The sequence below is a fragment of the Somniosus microcephalus genome, unplaced genomic scaffold (assembly GCF_052327205.1).
Source record: "Somniosus microcephalus isolate GS21.2 unplaced genomic scaffold, FLI_Smic_1.0 unresolved_chr4, whole genome shotgun sequence".
Lineage (NCBI taxonomy): Eukaryota > Metazoa > Chordata > Chondrichthyes > Squaliformes > Somniosidae > Somniosus > Somniosus microcephalus.
In genome coordinates, this window is record NW_028225182.1 from 41280393 (window position 1) to 41300053 (window position 19661).

At 51.2% G+C, this 19661-nt stretch overlaps 1 protein-coding gene and 1 long non-coding RNA gene across 2 annotated transcripts in view; both read right to left on the minus strand.

Annotated features, from left to right (window-relative positions):
• zanl (zonadhesin, like) overlaps positions 1-19661 on the minus strand; it is a 193978-nt gene that overhangs the window by 101952 nt on the left and 72365 nt on the right. Inside the window, exons 39-56 of the mRNA XM_085977081.1 lie at positions 18146-18287; positions 17738-17979; positions 12245-12485; positions 11837-12078; positions 10227-10375; positions 9964-10092; positions 9689-9827; positions 8755-8896; positions 8453-8649; positions 6359-6500; positions 5951-6192; positions 4341-4489; positions 4078-4206; positions 3803-3941; positions 2869-3010; positions 2567-2763; positions 467-608; positions 60-301 (exon numbers count right to left, since the gene is read on the minus strand). Of these exons, the coding sequence (XP_085833207.1) occupies positions 60-301; positions 467-608; positions 2567-2763; positions 2869-3010; positions 3803-3941; positions 4078-4206; positions 4341-4489; positions 5951-6192; positions 6359-6500; positions 8453-8649; positions 8755-8896; positions 9689-9827; positions 9964-10092; positions 10227-10375; positions 11837-12078; positions 12245-12485; positions 17738-17979; positions 18146-18287 (3147 nt within the window). The remainder of the gene's footprint in view (positions 1-59; positions 302-466; positions 609-2566; positions 2764-2868; positions 3011-3802; positions 3942-4077; positions 4207-4340; positions 4490-5950; positions 6193-6358; positions 6501-8452; positions 8650-8754; positions 8897-9688; positions 9828-9963; positions 10093-10226; positions 10376-11836; positions 12079-12244; positions 12486-17737; positions 17980-18145; positions 18288-19661) is intronic.
• Positions 15596-16277, minus strand: LOC147090610 (uncharacterized). The gene is made up of 3 exons (XR_015075349.1): positions 16128-16277; positions 15865-15993; positions 15596-15728 (listed from the first exon to the last, which is right to left on the minus strand). It is a non-coding gene; the product is annotated as an uncharacterized LOC147090610 (long non-coding RNA).

Genomic DNA, 19661 nt, shown 5'->3' on the forward strand with positions numbered 1-19661 from the left:
GACAATGTCAGTGGGCCCCAGCAATGGACGGCGCAGACTGTAATGACGGCTCCTCTCACCTGGATGACTCTGTTCCTCAGCACCGACACGGTGATGCCGTAGACGCTCACGTACACCGCCCTGACGTAAGACACGGTCTTGCTTCCGCCGCGGTGCTCATTGTCCGCGTACACGGTGAACGGGGTCAGGCTGGAGTTGCAGGGCTTGGCCAGCACGTAGGTGCAGTCCCCTTGGAAATTGAACGTCCTCTTGTCGAAGGAGGTGTAGTGGGGATCTCCGGACGCCGTACACGTGGAGGAACCTGAGGAGAAGTCAATGGGGGGAAGAGTAAGTGAGCCATTTCCACATTTCCGTTTCCAGAAGAGCTTCCGCGGCGACATTGAAACGGGGAACGTCCGACTTGCAATGGGAGCGGGGGGAGTCGAGCTGCTCTGTCAGTCACGGTTAAGCCCCGGGCGCTCCTTACCTTTAGGGTAACATCCCTGGGCACCACCCTTGTTGCCGCAGTACTCGTCTGGAGCGCAGCTCATATCCATGCACTGGACGTTGTTGCTGGACAGACACTTACACACCTGGTTACAGGCCTCTGACCACATCACCTCGCCGGGCTGGAAACAGAAAGAGAGAGATGCCTGTTAGAACTGACTGTAAGGTTCGAAAATTTCTGCCAAGCCCCAGAACAGAAGGAAAGGTCATTTTTAAAGTGATTTTGGAACATCACAGAAGAAATCTGTAAAAAGGACAACAGTGTGGTTGGGCCAAACAGAAGGATTTCAAAGAGTTTAATTTAAGGAAGAGATTTTTGGACTGGTTTCAGAGTTATTGGGCAAAAAGGATTTAAATCAAAATCCCAGGAAGATTTGGCAGGTTTAAAAAGACATGTTCAGACTTGTAGGGAAAGGCTGCGACAGGAATGTGGGATTGACCTCTGCAGAGGAACAGTTTGTGTATTCAAAAGTAGCCAGACTGCCTGGGAGGAACAATAAACAAAACTCAGCCCCTATCTGGGAATTTGCATTCAATCAATAAATCAATGAAAACCCCAACCTCACCTAAAGCCCAAAGCCCATTAAAACCCATGCATAAAAGAACCTGCACAGAATTTGAAGGCCTTACAGGAAATCTAAGATTAAAAGACTCTGAGACATTCAACTACTCAGGAAGCTATCCCGAAACCAGTTAACTAAATGGGACCAATCAAGTGGCCCTTAACGAGCCAGCCAAAAATCTAACAAGATTAGCTGGTTTCGCTTTCGTATAAACTAAAGACCTGTCTCCACAAGAAGTCAGTTTATTCGATGGGTTCGATCAGTACAGTTCAGACAGACACAGAAAAAGGCACAGCTCATTCGAAAGACATCAGCCTCGGGACAACAGAAGGAGAGCGGCAGGAATCGCGGCAACCAAGGGCCCCACGAAACAGACAACCAACAATATTACCAACAACTAGGTAATATTGGGCCATCGCGACCAACAAGAAACCAACCTGGAAGAAACCGAAGATCTGCAAGTTATTCCCACTCTACAAACTATTCCAGCATTTGGTGAGCATTTCCTGGTCCTCTGGAATTCAACCTAGTTAGTATTAGTGGGATTGGGAGGGGTAAGGTATTTTTGTCTATTGTCATTCTCCCTCACATATTCTGAAGTGTTCCCCCTTTTAGAGTGATAAGATTTATTGTGTTGTGTATATTTTCTTGTCGCAAATAAAATCCAAGTTCTTTTCACCAACTCAGTTGTCTGTTGCAATTTCATTACAACCCCCCAAATCAGCCCAGGTCTAGAACCAAGGGAGTGGGAGCGATTCGAACCGCTCAAAGGAGTCAGAGGTGAAGCTGACACACACACCACCCCCCACATGACCTGCGCGGGAAGTAATGTAAAGGCCGTTGAACAATGGGAAAGGCCCGTTGAAAGAAAGAAAGAACGTGCATTTCTATAGCGCCTTTCACCACCTCAGGACGTCCCAAAGCGCTTTACAGCCAACGAATCACATTTTATATTGTAATCGCTGTTGTAATGTAGGGAAACGAGGCAGCCAATTTGCGCACAGCAAGCTCCCACAAAGAGCAATGTGATGATGACCAAATTAGTGATGGGATTAGCGATTATTTGAGGGATAGAAATTGGGCAGGGCACCAGGGAGAGCGTCCCTAATCCTTGAAATAATGTCATGAGATCTTTTATGTCCGGCGGAGAGAGCAGACGGGGCCTCGGTTTAACGTCTCATCCGAAAGACGGCACCTCCGACAGTGCAGCACCTCCTCAGCACTGGCACTGGGAGTGTCGGCCCACACTTTGTGCTCAAGTCTCTGGAGTGGGACTCGAACCCGCGACTTTCTGACGCATTGACGAGAGTGGTAGCCACTGAGGCACGGCAAACACTGTGGAGTGATTCAAGAGTCAACGGGAAAGATTCCCCGGAGAGAGAAGTGATTGAGGTGGTGGGACCGTAGGAGAGTGGGAGAGGTTGATCCACGAACAGGAGGCGGGGATCGCTGGATTTTATAAAATCGAGTGTTAGTAATGTGTTAGAGGATGGCTCAGGTGCCACTTCGCACGTTACCTGATAATAGGTTCCGTTGTACGTACAGCCGCACTGGTTTCTCGGGACACATTGGGTTCCGCTCTGCACAAGGCCTTGGTCGCACTGACAGCCCTCCGCACACGGCAGGTCACAGGGCAGGGGTCGCGGGTCAAGGCAGGTGGCTGGGCAGGCCGAAGCACAGGGCTTGTAGTGGCTGTTCGCCGGGCACTGGAGAGCTACAGAGGAGGAAGAAAAAAAACACAAACGGATATCACAGCCAGTAGGAATCCAAAGCGGGAATAATCTTTAGCGGTCTGGTGGCGGGTCCCCGCGCTACGTACGGCAGAAGGTTTCGTTCCTCCAGGGTCGGATGGTGACGTTGCGTTGCTGACACTCGTTGACATAGGCCTCCAAAGCCTCGCACAGTTGCTGCTTGCTGCCGTCCAGCTCACACATGTCGTACACGCAGTCTCGGAAGAAGGACTGGAAAAGGGGAAAAGGCAACGGAGGTTGATATGTGTGTGTGTGTGTGTGTGTGTGTGCGCACTTTCAGGAAGGAAGGAACGAAGCTGAGAAAGAATGAAAGAAGGAAAGATGGAAGGATGGAGGGAAGGAAGGACAAAAGGAAGAAAGATAGAAAAAGAAAGAAGGAAAGATGGAAGGATGCAGGGAAGGAAGGACAGAAGGAAGGAAGAAAGAAAGTCCAAGATCCATCAAGAAAGAAACTATACATTTATACAGTGCCTTTCAAGAACTCAGGATGTCCCAAAGTGCTTATCAGCCAATAAAATATTTTTGAAGTGTAGTCACTGTCATAATATAGGAAACACGGCAGCCAATATGTGCACAGCAAGCTCCCATAAACAGCAATGGACCAGATAACCTATTTTTTTTAGATGTTGGTTGAGGGATAAATATTGTCCAGGACACTGGGAAGAACTCTCCATCTTTTTCATCCACCTGAGAGGTCAGACGGTTTAACATCTCCGACAGTGCAGCGCTCCCTCAGTGCTGCACTGGGAGTGTCGGCCTGGATTACGTGCTCCAGTGTCTGGAGTGGGGTTTGAACCCACGAGTTTCTCACTCAGAGGCGAGAGAGAGTGCTACCCACGGAGCCAAGCTGACGCTTGAGCTGTGAGCCTTGGGGCCGGGTGGGTTTCACCAAGGAACCTTTGATCAAAGGGGGCCTGGGTCCTGGAGGAGAAGTGCAGAACATGGACAAACAGGAGAGATGGAGCCCCAGGAATAACGAGCCCAGTCCTGCCCCGTACGCACCATGGGGTCAATCTTGTAGTGACAGGCGGCGAATGGGCCGAAACGATCGAGCAGCTTCCCACAGTAGGAGGGTCCTTCATACGAGTCTCGCTCGTCCTCGGAGCATTGCGGGATCACCTCGGTGTCTGTCAAGGTGCAGCTGGGGAGCGAGGGAGAAGGAAAGGGGCAGAATTAATTTTTAGCTAGACTTACACAGAATTTTCAGCACAGAAAGGGGCCATTCGGCCCAACTAATCCGAAGTCCGCAGGGCCGCCCTGGCAGATATCTCACTTACTTCTCCTCCACGTTCCAGCTGTTCCCAAAGACATTGACTCCCTTCACAACCTGTCCCTCGGGAGTCCTGAAATCGTCGCCGGGGATTCCGTTGTAGTCGCCGCACAGGCCGCACAGCTCGCCGGCGTAGCTGGACAGAGAGACGCACACACGGGCGTTAGCGGTGAGCAAAGGCGCAGGCGCAGGCGAGCGCGCGCGGGACGTGACCGAAGGGACGCCATCGCGCATGCGGCGGGGTGACGGGAACGAGCCGAATGTACTTACTCGCTCAGCACTTTGACGTCGGCGTGGTGCCTGCCGTCGTACCGCACGGTCAGGCCGAAGTCGGTCTGGACCACCACATGTTTGCCGGATGGTTTGATGGTGACTCCGGGGATCGGGATGATGGGGACGGTCACAGGTTCTCCATCCACCTGAACGCAAACAGACGGAGAAATGAGAGGGGGCGGTGAAATCAGTCAATTTGGTGTCTGCGTTACATTGACTCTTGTTCAAGGGAAGTGGAGGAAACTCACTCCATTCAAACGTAATTCCAGGGAATGGGAAGGGATTGATTCGATTGGAAGGCCTGGCTTGGATCAGGGTGTGTTCCTCAGGACCCTGCTGGGCAGAATTCTACGCTGGCAGCACACTGCGGAGAACAGGTGGGTTTTGTACAGGAACATAGGAAGGAACAGAGGACCAGGAGTTGGCCATTCAGCCCCTCAAGCCTCTTCCACTGTTCAATTAGTTCGTGAGTGATATAATAGCGAAATACTCCGGATGCTGGAAATCTGAAATAACAACAGAAAATGCTGGAAGCACTCTGCAGGCCAGGCAGCATCCATGGAGAGAGAAACAGAGTTCAACGTTTCAGGTCTGGGACCCTTCATTAGAACTGGAAAACGTTTGAGATGTAACAGATACTAAGCAGGTGCAGAGGCAGAGAAAGGGGAAGGGGAGTGGAGGAAGGAACTGAAGGAACAGTCTGTGCGAGGGTAGGAGGGAGGAGCGATTAAATGTTGTAAATGGGGATGGCAGAATCATCAACAGCCGCCTGAATAATGGGGGCAGGGGTTATGATCTGAAATTGCTGAACTCGATGTTGAGCCCAGAAGGCTGTAAAGTGCCTAATCGAAAGATGAGATGCTGTTCCTCGAGCTTACGTTGAGCTTCATTGGAACAGTGTAAGAGGCCGAGGACAGAGAGGTCAGAGTGGGAGTGAAGCGGTGAATTAAAGTGACAGGCGACCGGAAGCTCGGGGTCACCCTTACGGACTGAACGGAGGTGTTCCGCAAAGCAGACGTCCAATCTGCGTTTGGTCTCCACAATGTAGAGGAGACCGCATCGTGAGCAGCGAATACAGTATACTAGATTGCAAGAAGTACAAGTAAATCGCTGTTTCACCTGCAAGGGGTGTTTGGGGCCTTGGACAGTAGAATGGGAGGAGGTAAAAGGGCAGGTGTTGCATCTCCTGTACTTGCACAGGAAGGTGCCGGGCAAAGGGGAAGGGCTGACGGGGTTGATTGAGGAGTGGACCAGGGTGTCGCAGAGGGAGCGGTCCCTGTAGAATGCTGACAGGGGAGGTGAGGGGAAGATGCATTTGGTGGTGGGATCACGCTGGAGTTGGCGGGAATGGTGGACGATGATCCGTTGAGTGTGGAGGCTGGTGGGGTGTAAGGTGAGGCCAAGGGGAACCCTATCGTGGTTCTGGGAGGGAGGGGAAGGGGTGAGAGCAGAAGTTCGTGAGTAATCTGGATCACAACTCCATCTACCCGCCTTTGCTCCATATCCCTCGGTCCCCTCACCCAACAACAATCTATGGATCTGGGTCTGGACAATGTCAGTGGGCCCCAGCAATAGACGTCGCAGACTGCAATGACGGCTCCTCTCACCTGGACGACTCTGTTCCTCAGCACCGACACGGTGATGCCGTAGACGCTCACGTACACCGCCCTGACGTAAGACACGGTCTTGCTTCCGCCGCGGTGCTCGTTGTCCACGTACACGGTGAACGGGGTCAGGCTGGAGTTGCAGGGCTTGGCCAGCACGTAGGTGCAGTCCCCTTGGAAATTGAACGTCCTCTTGTCGAAGGAGGTGTAGTGGGGATCTCCGGACGCCGTACACGTGGAGGAACCTGAGGAGAAGTCAATGGGGGGGAAGAGTAAGTGAGCCATTTCCACATTTCCGTTCCCAGAAGAGCTTCCGCGGCGACATTGAAACGGGGAACACCCGACTTGCAATGGGAGCGGGGGGAGTCGAGCTGCTCTGTCAGTCACGGTTAAGCCCCGGGCGCTCCTTACCTTTAGGGTAACATCCCTGGGCACCACCCTTGTTGCTGCAGTACTCGTCTGGAGCGCAGCTCATATCCGTGCACTGGACGTTGTTGCTGGACAGACACTTACACACCTGGTTACAGGCCTCAGACCAGATCACCTCGCCGGGCTGGAAACAGAGAGAGAGAGAGATACCCGTTAGAACCGACTGTAAGGTTCGAAAATTTCTGCCAAGCCCCAGAACAGAAGGAAAGGTCATTTTTAAAGTGATTTTGGAACATCACAGAAGAAATCTGTAAAAAGGACAACAGTGTGGTTGGGCCAAACAGAAGGATTTCTAAGAGTTTAATTTAAGGAAGAGATTTTTGGACTGGTTTCAGAGTTATTGGGCAAAAAGGATTTAAATCAAAATCCCAGGAAGATTTGGCTGGTTTAAAAAGACATGTTCAGACTTGTAGGGAAAGGCTGCGACAGGAATGTGGGATTGACCTCTGCAGAGGAACAGTTTGTGTATTCAAAAGTAGCCAGACTGCCTGGGAGGAACAATAAGCGAAACTCAGCCCCTATCTGGGAATTTGCATTCAATCAATAAATCAATGAAAACCCCAACCTCACCTAAAGCCCATTAAAACCCATGCATAAAAGAACCTGCACAGAATTTGAAGGCCTTACAGGAAATCTAAGATTAAAAGACTCTGAGACATTCAACTACTCAGGAAGCTATCCCGAAACCAGTTAACTAAATGGGACCAATCAAGTGGCCCTTAACGAGCCAGCCAAAAATCTAACAAGATTAGCTGGTTTCGCTTTCGTATAAACTAAAGACCTGTCTCCACAAGAAAGCAGTTTATTCGATGGTTTCGATCAGTACAGTTCGGACAGACACAGAAAAAGGCACAGCTCATTCGAAAGACATCAGCCTCGGGACAACAGGAGGAGAGCGGCAGGAATCGCGGCAACCAAGGGCCCCACGAAACAGACAACCAACAATATTACCAACAACTAGGTAATATTGGGCCACCGCGGCCAACAAGAAACCAACCTGGAAGAAACCGAAGATCTGCAAGTTTTTCCCACTCTACAAACTATTCCAGCGTTTGGTGAGCATTTCCTGGTCCTCTGGAATTCAACCTAGTTAGTATAGTGGGATTGGGAGGGGTAAGGTATTTTTGTCTATTGTCATTCTCCCTCACATATTCTGAAGTGTTCCCCCTTTTAGAGTGATAAGATTTATTGTGTTGTGTATATTTTCTTGTCGCAAATAAAATCCAAGTTCTTTTCACCAACTCAGTTGTCTGTTGCAATTTCATTACAACACCCCAAATCAGCCCAGGTCTAGAACCAAGGGAGTGGGAGCGATTCGAACCGCTCAAAGGAGTCAGAGGTGAAGCTGACACACACACCACCCCCTACACGACCTGCGCGGGAAGTAATGTAAAGGCCGTTGAACAATGGGAAAGGCCCGTTGAAAGAAAGAAAGAACGTGCATTTCTATAGCTCCTTTCACCACCTCAGGACGTCCCAAAGCGCTTTACAGCCAACGAATCACATTTCATATTGTAATCGCTGTTGTAATGTAGGGAAACGAGGCAGCCAATTTGCGCACAGCAAGCTCCCACAAAGAGCAATGTGATGATGACCAAATTAGTGATGGGATTAGCGATTATTTGAGGGATAGAAATTGGGCAGGACACCAGGGAGAGCGTCCCTAATCCTTGAAATAATGTCATGAGATCTTTTATGTCCGGCGGAGAGAGCAGACGGGGCCTCGGTTTAACGTCTCATCCGAAAGACGGCACCTCCGACAGTGCAGCACTCCCTCAGCAGTGGCACTGGGAGTGTCGGCCCACACTTTGTGCTCAAGTCTCTGGAGTGGGACTCGAACCCGCGACTTTCTGACGCATTGACGAGAGTGGTAGCCACTGAGGCACGGCAAACACTGTGGAGTGATTCAAGAGTCAACGGGAAAGATTCCCCGGAGAGAGAAGTGATTGAGGAGGTGGGACCGTAGGAGAGTGGGAGAGGTTGATCCACGAACAGGAGGCGGGGATCGCTGGATTTTATAAAATCGAGTGTTAGTAATGTGTCAGAGGATGGCTCAGGTGCCACTTCGCACGTTACCTGATAATAGGTTCCGTTGTACGTACAGCCGCACTGGTTTCTCGGGACACATTGGGTTCCGCTCTGCACAAGGCCTTGGTCGCACTGACAGCCCTCCGCACACGGCAGGTCACAGGGCAGGGGTCGCGGGTCAAGGCAGGTGGCTGGGCAGGCCGAAGCACAGGGCTTGTAGTGGCTGTTCGCCGGGCACTGGAGAGCTACAGAGGAGGAAGAAAAAAAACACAAACGGATATCACAGCCAGTAGGAATCCAAAGCGGGAATAATCTTTAGCGGTCTGGTGGCGGGTCCCCGCGCTACGTACGGCAGAAGGTTTCGTTCCTCCAGGGTCGGATGGTGACGTTGCGTTGCTGACACTCGTTGACATAGGCCTCCAAAGCCTCGCACAGTTGCTGCTTGCTGCCGTCCAGCTCACACATGTCGTACACGCAGTCTCGGAAGAAGGACTGGAAAAGGGGAAAAGGCAACGGAGGTTGATATGTGTGTGTGTGTGTGTGTGTGTGTGCGCACTTTCAGGAAGGAAGGAACGAAGCTAAGAAAGAATGAAAGAAGGAAAGATGGAAGGATGGAGGGAAGGAAGGACAAAAGGAAGAAAGATAGAAAAAGAAAGAAGGAAAGATGGAAGGATGCAGGGAAGGAAGGACAGAAGGAAGGAAGAAAGAAAGTCCAAGATCCATCAAGAAAGAAACTATACATTTATACAGTGCCTTTCAAGAACTCAGGATGTCCCAAAGTGCTTATCAGCCAATAAAATATTTTTGAAGTGTAGTCACTGTCATAATATAGGAAACACGGCAGCCAATATGTGCACAGCAAGCTCCCATAAACAGCAATGGACCAGATAACCTATTTTTTTTAGATGTTGGTTGAGGGATAAATATTGTCCAGGACACTGGGAAGAACTCTCCATCTTTTTCATCCACCTGAGAGGTCAGACGGTTTAACATCTCCGACAGTGCAGCGCTCCCTCAGTGCTGCACTGGGAGTGTCGGCCTGGATTACGTGCTCCAGTGTCTGGAGTGGGGTTTGAACCCACGAGTTTCTCACTCAGAGGCGAGAGAGAGTGCTACCCACGGAGCCAAGCTGACGCTTGAGCTGTGAGCCTTGGGGCCGGGTGGGTTTCACCAAGGAACCTTTGATCAAAGGGGGCCTGGGTCCTGGAGGAGAAGTGCAGAACATGGACAAACAGGAGAGATGGAGCCCCAGGAATAACGAGCCCAGTCCTGCCCCGTACGCACCATGGGGTCAATCTTGTAGTGACAGGCGGCGAATGGGCCGAAACGATCGAGCAGCTTCCCACAGTAGGAGGGTCCTTCATACGAGTCTCGCTCGTCCTCGGAGCATTGCGGGATCACCTCGGTGTCTGTCAAGGTGCAGCTGGGGAGCGAGGGAGAAGGAAAGGGGCAGAATTAATTTTTAGCTAGACTTACACAGAATTTTCAGCACAGAAAGGGGCCATTCGGCCCAACTAATCCGAAGTCCGCAGGGCCGCCCTGGCAGATATCTCACTTACTTCTCCTCCACGTTCCAGCTGTTCCCAAAGACATTGACTCCCTTCACAACCTGTCCCTCGGGAGTCCTGAAATCGTCGCCGGGGATTCCGTTGTAGTCGCCGCACAGGCCGCACAGCTCGCCGGCGTAGCTGGACAGAGAGACGCACACACGGGCGTTAGCGGTGAGCAAAGGCGCAGGCGCAGGCGAGCGCGCGCGGGACGTGACCGAAGGGACGCCATCGCGCATGCGGCGGGGTGACGGGAACGAGCCGAATGTACTTACTCGCTCAGCACTTTGACGTCGGCGTGGTGCCTGCCGTCGTACCGCACGGTCAGGCCGAAGTCGGTCTGGACCACCACATGTTTGCCGGATGGTTTGATGGTGACTCCGGGGATCGGGATGATGGGGACGGTCACAGGTTCTCCATCCACCTGAACGCAAACAGACGGAGAAATGAGAGGGGGCGGTGAAATCAGTCAATTTGGTATCTGCGTTACATTGACTCTTGTTCAAGGGAAGTGGAGGAAACTCACTCCATTCAAACGTAATTCCAGGGAATGGGAAGGGATTGATTCGATTGGAAGGCCTGGCTTGGATCAGGGTGTGTTCCTCAGGACCCTGCTGGGCAGAATTCTACGCTGGCAGCACACTGCGGAGAACAGGTGGGTTTTGTACAGGAACATAGGAAGGAACAGAGGACCAGGAGTTGGCCATTCAGCCCCTCAAGCCTCTTCCACTGTTCAATTAGTTCGTGAGTGATATAATAGCGAAATACTCCGGATGCTGGAAATCTGAAATAACAACAGAAAATGCTGGAAGCACTCTGCAGGCCAGGCAGCATCCATGGAGAGAGAAACAGAGTTCAACGTTTCAGGTCTGGGACCCTTCATTAGAACTGGAAAACGTTTGAGATGTAACAGATACTAAGCAGGTGCAGAGGCAGAGAAAGGGGAAGGGGAGTGGAGGAAGGAACTGAAGGAACAGTCTGTGCGAGGGTAGGAGGGAGGAGCGATTAAATGTTGTAAATGGGGATGGCAGAATCATCAACAGCCGCCTGAATAATGGGGGCAGGGGTTATGATCTGAAATTGCTGAACTCGATGTTGAGCCCAGAAGGCTGTAAAGTGCCTAATCGAAAGATGAGATGCTGTTCCTCGAGCTTACGTTGAGCTTCATTGGAACAGTGTAAGAGGCCGAGGACAGAGAGGTCAGAGTGGGAGTGAAGCGGTGAATTAAAGTGACAGGCGACCGGAAGCTCGGGGTCACCCTTACGGACTGAACGGAGGTGTTCCGCAAAGCAGACGTCCAATCTGCGTTTGGTCTCCACAATGTAGAGGAGACCGCATCGTGAGCAGCGAATACAGTATACTAGATTGCAAGAAGTACAAGTAAATCGCTGTTTCACCTGCAAGGGGTGTTTGGGGCCTTGGACAGTAGAATGGGAGGAGGTAAAAGGGCAGGTGTTGCATCTCCTGTACTTGCACAGGAAGGTGCCGGGCAAAGGGGAAGGGCTGACGGGGTTGATTGAGGAGTGGACCAGGGTGTCGCAGAGGGAGCGGTCCCTGTAGAATGCTGACAGGGGAGGTGAGGGGAAGATGCATTTGGTGGTGGGATCACGCTGGAGTTGGCGGGAATGGTGGACGATGATCCGTTGAGTGTGGAGGCTGGTGGGGTGTAAGGTGAGGCCAAGGGGAACCCTATCGTGGTTCTGGGAGGGAGGGGAAGGGGTGAGAGCAGAAGTTCGTGAGTAATCTGGATCACAACTCCATCTACCCGCCTTTGCTCCATATCCCTCGGTCCCCTCACCCAACAACAATCTATGGATCTGGGTCTGGACAATGTCAGTGGGCCCCAGCAATAGACGTCGCAGACTGCAATGACGGCTCCTCTCACCTGGACGACTCTGTTCCTCAGCACCGACACGGTGATGCCGTAGACGCTCACGTACACCGCCCTGACGTAAGACACGGTCTTGCTTCCGCCGCGGTGCTCGTTGTCCACGTACACGGTGAACGGGGTCAGGCTGGAGTTGCAGGGCTTGGCCAGCACGTAGGTGCAGTCCCCTTGGAAATTGAACGTCCTCTTGTCGAAGGAGGTGTAGTGGGGATCTCCGGACGCCGTACACGTGGAGGAACCTGAGGAGAAGTCAATGGGGGGGAAGAGTAAGTGAGCCATTTCCACATTTCCGTTCCCAGAAGAGCTTCCGCGGCGACATTGAAACGGGGAACACCCGACTTGCAATGGGAGCGGGGGGAGTCGAGCTGCTCTGTCAGTCACGGTTAAGCCCCGGGCGCTCCTTACCTTTAGGGTAACATCCCTGGGCACCACCCTTGTTGCTGCAGTACTCGTCTGGAGCGCAGCTCATATCCGTGCACTGGACGATGTTGCTGGACAGACACTTACACACCTGGTTACAGGCCTCAGACCAGATCACCTCGCCGGGCTGGAAACAGAGAGAGAGAGAGATACCCGTTAGAACCGACTGTAAGGTTCGAAAATTTCTGCCAAGCCCCAGAACAGAAGGAAAGGTCATTTTTAAAGTGATTTTGGAACATCACAGAAGAAATCTGTAAAAAGGACAACAGTGTGGTTGGGCCAAACAGAAGGATTTCTAAGAGTTTAATTTAAGGAAGAGATTTTTGGACTGGTTTCAGAGTTATTGGGCAAAAAGGATTTAAATCAAAATCCCAGGAAGATTTGGCTGGTTTAAAAAGACATGTTCAGACTTGTAGGGAAAGGCTGCGACAGGAATGTGGGATTGACCTCTGCAGAGGAACAGTTTGTGTATTCAAAAGTAGCCAGACTGCCTGGGAGGAACAATAAGCGAAACTCAGCCCCTATCTGGGAATTTGCATTCAATCAATAAATCAATGAAAACCCCAACCTCACCTAAAGCCCAAAGCCCATTAAAACCCATGCATAAAAGAACCTGCACAGAATTTGAAGGCCTTACAGGAAATCTAAGATTAAAAGACTCTGAGACATTCAACTACTCAGGAAGCTATCCCGAAACCAGTTAACTAAATGGGACCAATCAAGTGGCCCTTAACGAGCCAGCCAAAAATCTAACAAGATTAGCTGGTTTCGCTTTCGTATAAACTAAAGACCTGTCTCCACAAGAAAGCAGTTTATTCGATGGTTTCGATCAGTACAGTTCGGACAGACACAGAAAAAGGCACAGCTCATTCGAAAGACATCAGCCTCGGGACAACAGGAGGAGAGCGGCGGGAATCGCGGCAACCAAGGGCCCCACGAAACAGACAACCAACAATATTACCAACAACTAGGTAATATTGGGCCATCGCGACCAACAAGAAACCAACCTGGAAGAAACCGAAGATCTGCAAGTTATTCCCACTCTACAAACTATTCCAGCGTTTGGTGAGCATTTCCTGGTCCTCTGGAATTCAACCTAGTTAGTATAGTGGGATTGGGAGGGGTAAGGTATTTTTGTCTATTGTCATTCTCCCTCACATATTCTGAAGTGTTCCCCCTTTTAGAGTGATAAGATTTATTGTGTTGTGTATATTTTCTTGTCGCAAATAAAATCCAAGTTCTTTTCACCAACTCAGTTGTCTGTTGCAATTTCATTACAACCCCCCAAATCAGCCCAGGTCTAGAACCAAGGGAGTGGGAGCGATTCGAACCGCTCAAAGGAGTCAGAGGTGAAGCTGACACACACACCACCCCCTACATGACCTGCGCGGGAAGTAATGTAAAGGCCGTTGAACAATGGGAAAGGCCCGTTGAAAGAAAGAAAGAACGTGCATTTCTATAGCGCCTTTCACCACCTCAGGACGTCCCAAAGCACTTTACAGCCAACGAATCACATTTTATATTGTAATCGCTGTTGTAATGTAGGGAAACGAGGCAGCCAATTTGCGCACAGCAAGCTCCCACAAAGAGCAATGTGATGATGACCAAATTAGTGATGGGATTAGCGATTATTTGAGGGATAGAAATTGGGCAGGGCACCAGGGAGAGCGTCCCTAATCCTTGAAATAATGTCATGAGATCTTTTATGTCCGGCGGAGAGAGCAGACGGGGCCTCGGTTTAACGTCTCATCCGAAAGACGGCACCTCCGACAGTGCAGCACCTCCTCAGCACTGGCACTGGGAGTGTCGGCCCACACTTTGTGCTCAAGTCTCTGGAGTGGGACTCGAACCCGTGACTTTCTGACGCATTGACGAGAGTGGTAGCCACTGAGGCACGGCACACACTGTGGAGTGATTCAAGAGTCAACGGGAAAGATTCCCCGGAGAGAGAAGTGATTGAGGTGGTGGGACCGTAGGAGAGTGGGAGAGGTTGATCCACGAACAGGAGGCGGGGATCGCTGGATTTTATAAAATCGAGTGTTAGTAATGTGTTAGAGGATGGCTCAGGTGCCACTTCGCACGTTACCTGATAATAGGTTCCGTTGTACGTACAGCCGCACTGGTTTCTCGGGACACATTGGGTTCCGCTCTGCACAAGGCCTTGGTCGCACTGACAGCCCTCCGCACACGGCAGGTCACAGGGCAGGGGTCGCGGGTCAAGGCAGGTGGCTGGGCAGGCCGAAGCACAGGGCTTGTAGTGGCTGTTCGCCGGGCACTGGAGAGCTACAGAGGAGGAAGAAAAAAAACACAAACGGATATCACAGCCAGTAGGAATCCAAAGCGGGAATAATCTTTAGCGGTCTGGTGGCGGGTCCCCGCGCTACGTACGGCAGAAGGTTTCGTTCCTCCAGGGTCGGATGGTGACGTTGCGTTGCTGACACTCGTTGACATAGGCCTCCAAAGCCTCACACAGTTGCTGCTTGCTGCCGTCCAGCTCACACATGTCGTACACGCAGTCTCGGAAGAAGGACTGGAAAAGGGGAAAAGGCAACGGAGGTTGATATGTGTGTGTGTGTGTGTGTGTGTGTGTGTGTGTGCGCACTTTCAGGAAGGAAGGAACGAAGCTGAGAAAGAATGAAAGAAGGAAAGATGGAAGGATGGAGGGAAGGAAGGACAGAAGGAAGAAAGATAGAAAAAGAAAGAAGGAAAGATGGAAGGATGCAGGGAAGGAAGGACAGAAGGAAGGAAGAAAGAAAGTCGAAGATCCATCAAGAAAGAAACTATACATTTATACAGTGCCTTTCAAGAACTCAGGATGTCCCAAAGTGCTTATCAGCCAATAAAATATTTTTGAAGTGTAGTCACTGTCATAATATAGGAAACACGGCAGCCAATATGTGCACAGCAAGCTCCCATAAACAGCAATGGACCAGATAACCTATTTTTTTTAGATGTTGGTTGAGGGATAAATATTGTCCAGGACACTGGGAAGAACTCTCCATCTTTTTCATCCACCTGAGAGGTCAGACGGTTTAACATCTCCGACAGTGCAGCGCTCCCTCAGTGCTGCACTGGGAGTGTCGGCCTGGATTACGTGCTCCAGTGTCTGGAGTGGGGTTTGAACCCACGAGTTTCTCACTCAGAGGCGAGAGAGAGTGCTACCCACGGAGCCAAGCTGACGCTTGAGCTGTGAGCCTTGGGGCCGGGTGGGTTTCACCAAGGAACCTTTGATCAAAGGGGGCCTGGGTCCTGGAGGAGAAGTGCAGAACATGGACAAACAGGAGAGATGGAGCCCCAGGAATAACGAGCCCAGTCCTGCCCCGTACGCACCATGGGGTCAATCTTGTAGTGACAGGCGGCGAATGGGCCGAAACGATCGAGCAGCTTCCCACAGTAGGAGGGTCCTTCATACGAGTCTCGCTCGTCCTCGGAGCATTGCGGGATCACCTCGGTGTCTGTCAAGGTGCAGCTGGGGAGCGAGGGAGAAGGAAAGGGGCAGAATTAATTTTTAGCTAGACTTACACAGAATTTTCAGCACAGAAAGGGGCCATTCGGCCCAACTAATCCGAAGTCCGCAGGGCCGCCCTGGCAGATATCTCACTTACTTCTCCTCCACGTTCCAGCTGTTCCCAAAGACATTGACTCCCTTCACAACCTGTCCCTCGGGAGTCCTGAAATCGTCGCCGGGGATTCCGTTGTAGTCGCCGCACAGGCCGCACAGCTCGCCGGCGTAGCTGGACAGAGAGACGCACACACGGGCGTTAGCGGTGAGCAAAGGCGCAGGCGCAGGCGAGCGCACGCGGGACGTGACTGAAGGGACGCCATCGCGCATGCGGCGGGGTGACGGGAACGAGCCGAATGTACTTACTCGCTCAGCACTTTGACGTCGGCGTGGTGCCTGCCGTCGTACCGCACGGTCAGGCCGAAGTCGGTCTGGACCACCACATGTTTGCCGGATGGTTTGATGGTGACTCCGGGGATCGGGATGATGGGGACGGTCACAGGTTCTCCATCCACCTGAACGCAAACAGACGGAGAAATGAGAGGGGGCGGTGAAATCAGTCAATTTGGTGTCTGCGTTACATTGACTCTTGTTCAAGGGAAGTGGAGGAAACTCACTCCATTCAAACGTAATTCCAGGGAATGGGAAGGGATTGATTCGATTGGAAGGCCTGGCTTGGATCAGGGTGTGTTCCTCAGGACCCTGCTGGGCAGAATTCTACGCTGGCAGCATACTGCGGAGAACAGGTGGGTTTTGTACAGGAACATAGGAAGGAACAGAGGACCAGGAGTTGGCCATTCAGCCCCTCAAGCCTCTTCCACTGTTCAATTAGTTCGTGAGTGATATAATAGCAAAATACTCCGGATGCTGGAAATCTGAAATAACAACAGAAAATGCTGGAAGCACTCTGCAGGCCAGGCAGCATCCATGGAGAGAGAAACAGAGTTCAACGTTTCAGGTCTGGGACCCTTCATTAGAACTGGAAAACGTTTGAGATGTAACAGATACTAAGCAGGTGCAGAGGCAGAGAAAGGGGAAGGGGAGTGGAGGAAGGAACTGAAGGAACAGTCTGTGCGAGGGTATGAGGCAGGAGCGATTAAATGTTGTAAATGGGGATGGCAGAATCATCAACAGCCGCCTGAATAATGGGGGCAGGGGTTATAGTCTGAAATTGCTGAACTCGATGTTGAGTCCAGAAGGCTGTAAAGTGCCTAATCGAAAGATGAGATGCTGTTCCTCGAGCTTACGTTGAGCTTCATTGGAACAGTGTAAGAGGCCGAGGACAGAGAGGTCAGAGTGGGAGTGAAGCGGTGAATTAAAGTGACAGGCGACCGGAAGCTCGGGGTCACCCTTACGGACTGAACGGAGGTGTTCCGCAAAGCAGTCGTCCAATCTGCGTTTGGTCTCCACAATGTAGAGGAGACCGCATCGTGAGCAGCGAATGCAGTATAATAAATTGCAAGAAGTACAAGTAAATCGCTGTTTCACCTGCAAGGGGTGTTTGGGGCCTTGGACAGTAGAAAGGGAGGAGGTAAAAGGGCAGGTGTTGCATCTCCTGTACTTGCACAGGAAGGTGCCGGGCAAAGGGGAAGGGCTGACGGGGTTGATTGAGGAGTGGACCAGGGTGTCGCAGAGGGAGCGGTCCCTGTAGAATGTTGACAGGGGAGGTGAGGGGAAGATGCATTTGGTGGTGGGATCACGCTGGAGTTGGCGGGAATGGTGGACGATGATCCGTTGAGTGTGGAGGCTGGTGGGGTGTAAGGTGAGGCCAAGGGGAACCCTATCGTGGTTCTGGGAGGGAGGGGAAGGGGCGAGAGCAGAAGTTCGTGAGTAATCTGGATCACAACTCCATCTACCCGCCTTTGCTCCATATCCCTCGGTCCCCTCACCCAACAACAATCTATGGATCTGGGTCTGGACAATGTCAGTGGGCCCCAGCAATAGACGTCGCAGACTGCAATGACGGCTCCTCTCACCTGGACGACTCTGTTCCTCAGCACTGACACGGTGATGCCGTAGACGCTCACGTACACCGCCCTGACGTAAGACACGGTCTTGCTTCCGCCGCGGTGCTCGTTGTCCACGTACACGGTGAACGGGGTCAGGCTGGAGTTGCAGGGCTTGGCCAGCACGTAGGTGCAGTCCCCTTGGAAATTGAACGTCCTCTTGTCGAAGGAGGTGTAGTGGGGATCTCCGGACGCCGTACACGTGGAGGAACCTGAGGAGAAGTCAATGGGGGGGAAGAGTAAGTGAGCCATTTCCACATTTCCGTTCCCAGAAGAGCTTCCGCGGCGACATTGAAACGGGGAACACCCGACTTGCAATGGGAGCGGGGGGAGTCGAGCTGCTCTGTCAGTCACGGTTAAGCCCCGGGCGCTCCTTACCTTTAGGGTAACATCCCTGGGCACCACCCTTGTTGCTGCAGTACTCGTCTGGAGCGCAGCTCATATCCGTGCACTGGACGTTGTTGCTGGACAGACACTTACACACCTGGTTACAGGCCTCAGACCAGATCACCTCGCCGGGCTGGAAACAGAGAGAGAGAGAGATACCCGTTAGAACCGACTGTAAGGTTCGAAAATTTCTGCCAAGCCCCAGAACAGAAGGAAAGGTCATTTTTAAAGTGATTTTGGAACATCACAGAAGAAATCTGTAAAAAGGACAACAGTGTGGTTGGGCCAAACAGAAGGATTTCTAAGAGTTTAATTTAAGGAAGAGATTTTTGGACTGGTTTCAGAGTTATTGGGCAAAAAGGATTTAAATCAAAATCCCAGGAAGATTTGGCTGGTTTAAAAAGACATGTTCAGACTTGTAGGGAAAGGCTGCGACAGGAATGTGGGATTGACCTCTGCAGAGGAACAGTTTGTGTATTCAAAAGTAGCCAGACTGCCTGGGAGGAACAATAAGCGAAACTCAGCCCCTATCTGGGAATTTGCATTCAATCAATAAATCAATGAAAACCCCAACCTCACCTAAAGCCCATTAAAACCCATGCATAAAAGAACCTGCACAGAATTTGAAGGCCTTACAGGAAATCTAAGATTAAAAGACTCTGAGACATTCAACTACTCAGGAAGCTATCCCGAAACCAGTTAACTAAATGGGACCAATCAAGTGGCCCTTAACGAGCCAGCCAAAAATCTAACAAGATTAGCTGGTTTCGCTTTCGTATAAACTAAAGACCTGTCTCCACAAGAAAGCAGTTTATTCGATGGTTTCGATCAGTACAGTTCGGACAGACACAGAAAAAGGCACAGCTCATTCGAAAGACATCAGCCTCGGGACAACAGGAGGAGAGCGGCAGGAATCGCGGCAACCAAGGGCCCCACGAAACAGACAACCAACAATATTACCAACAACTAGGTAATATTGGGCCACCGCGGCCAACAAGAAACCAACCTGGAAGAAACCGAAGATCTGCAAGTTTTTCCCACTCTACAAACTATTCCAGCGTTTGGTGAGCATTTCCTGGTCCTCTGGAATTCAACCTAGTTAGTATAGTGGGATTGGGAGGGGTAAGGTATTTTTGTCTATTGTCATTCTCCCTCACATATTCTGAAGTGTTCCCCCTTTTAGAGTGATAAGATTTATTGTGTTGTGTATATTTTCTTGTCGCAAATAAAATCCAAGTTCTTTTCACCAACTCAGTTGTCTGTTGCAATTTCATTACAACACCCCAAATCAGCCCAGGTCTAGAACCAAGGGAGTGGGAGCGATTCGAACCGCTCAAAGGAGTCAGAGGTGAAGCTGACACACACACCACCCCCTACACGACCTGCGCGGGAAGTAATGTAAAGGCCGTTGAACAATGGGAAAGGCCCGTTGAAAGAAAGAAAGAACGTGCATTTCTATAGCTCCTTTCACCACCTCAGGACGTCCCAAAGCGCTTTACAGCCAACG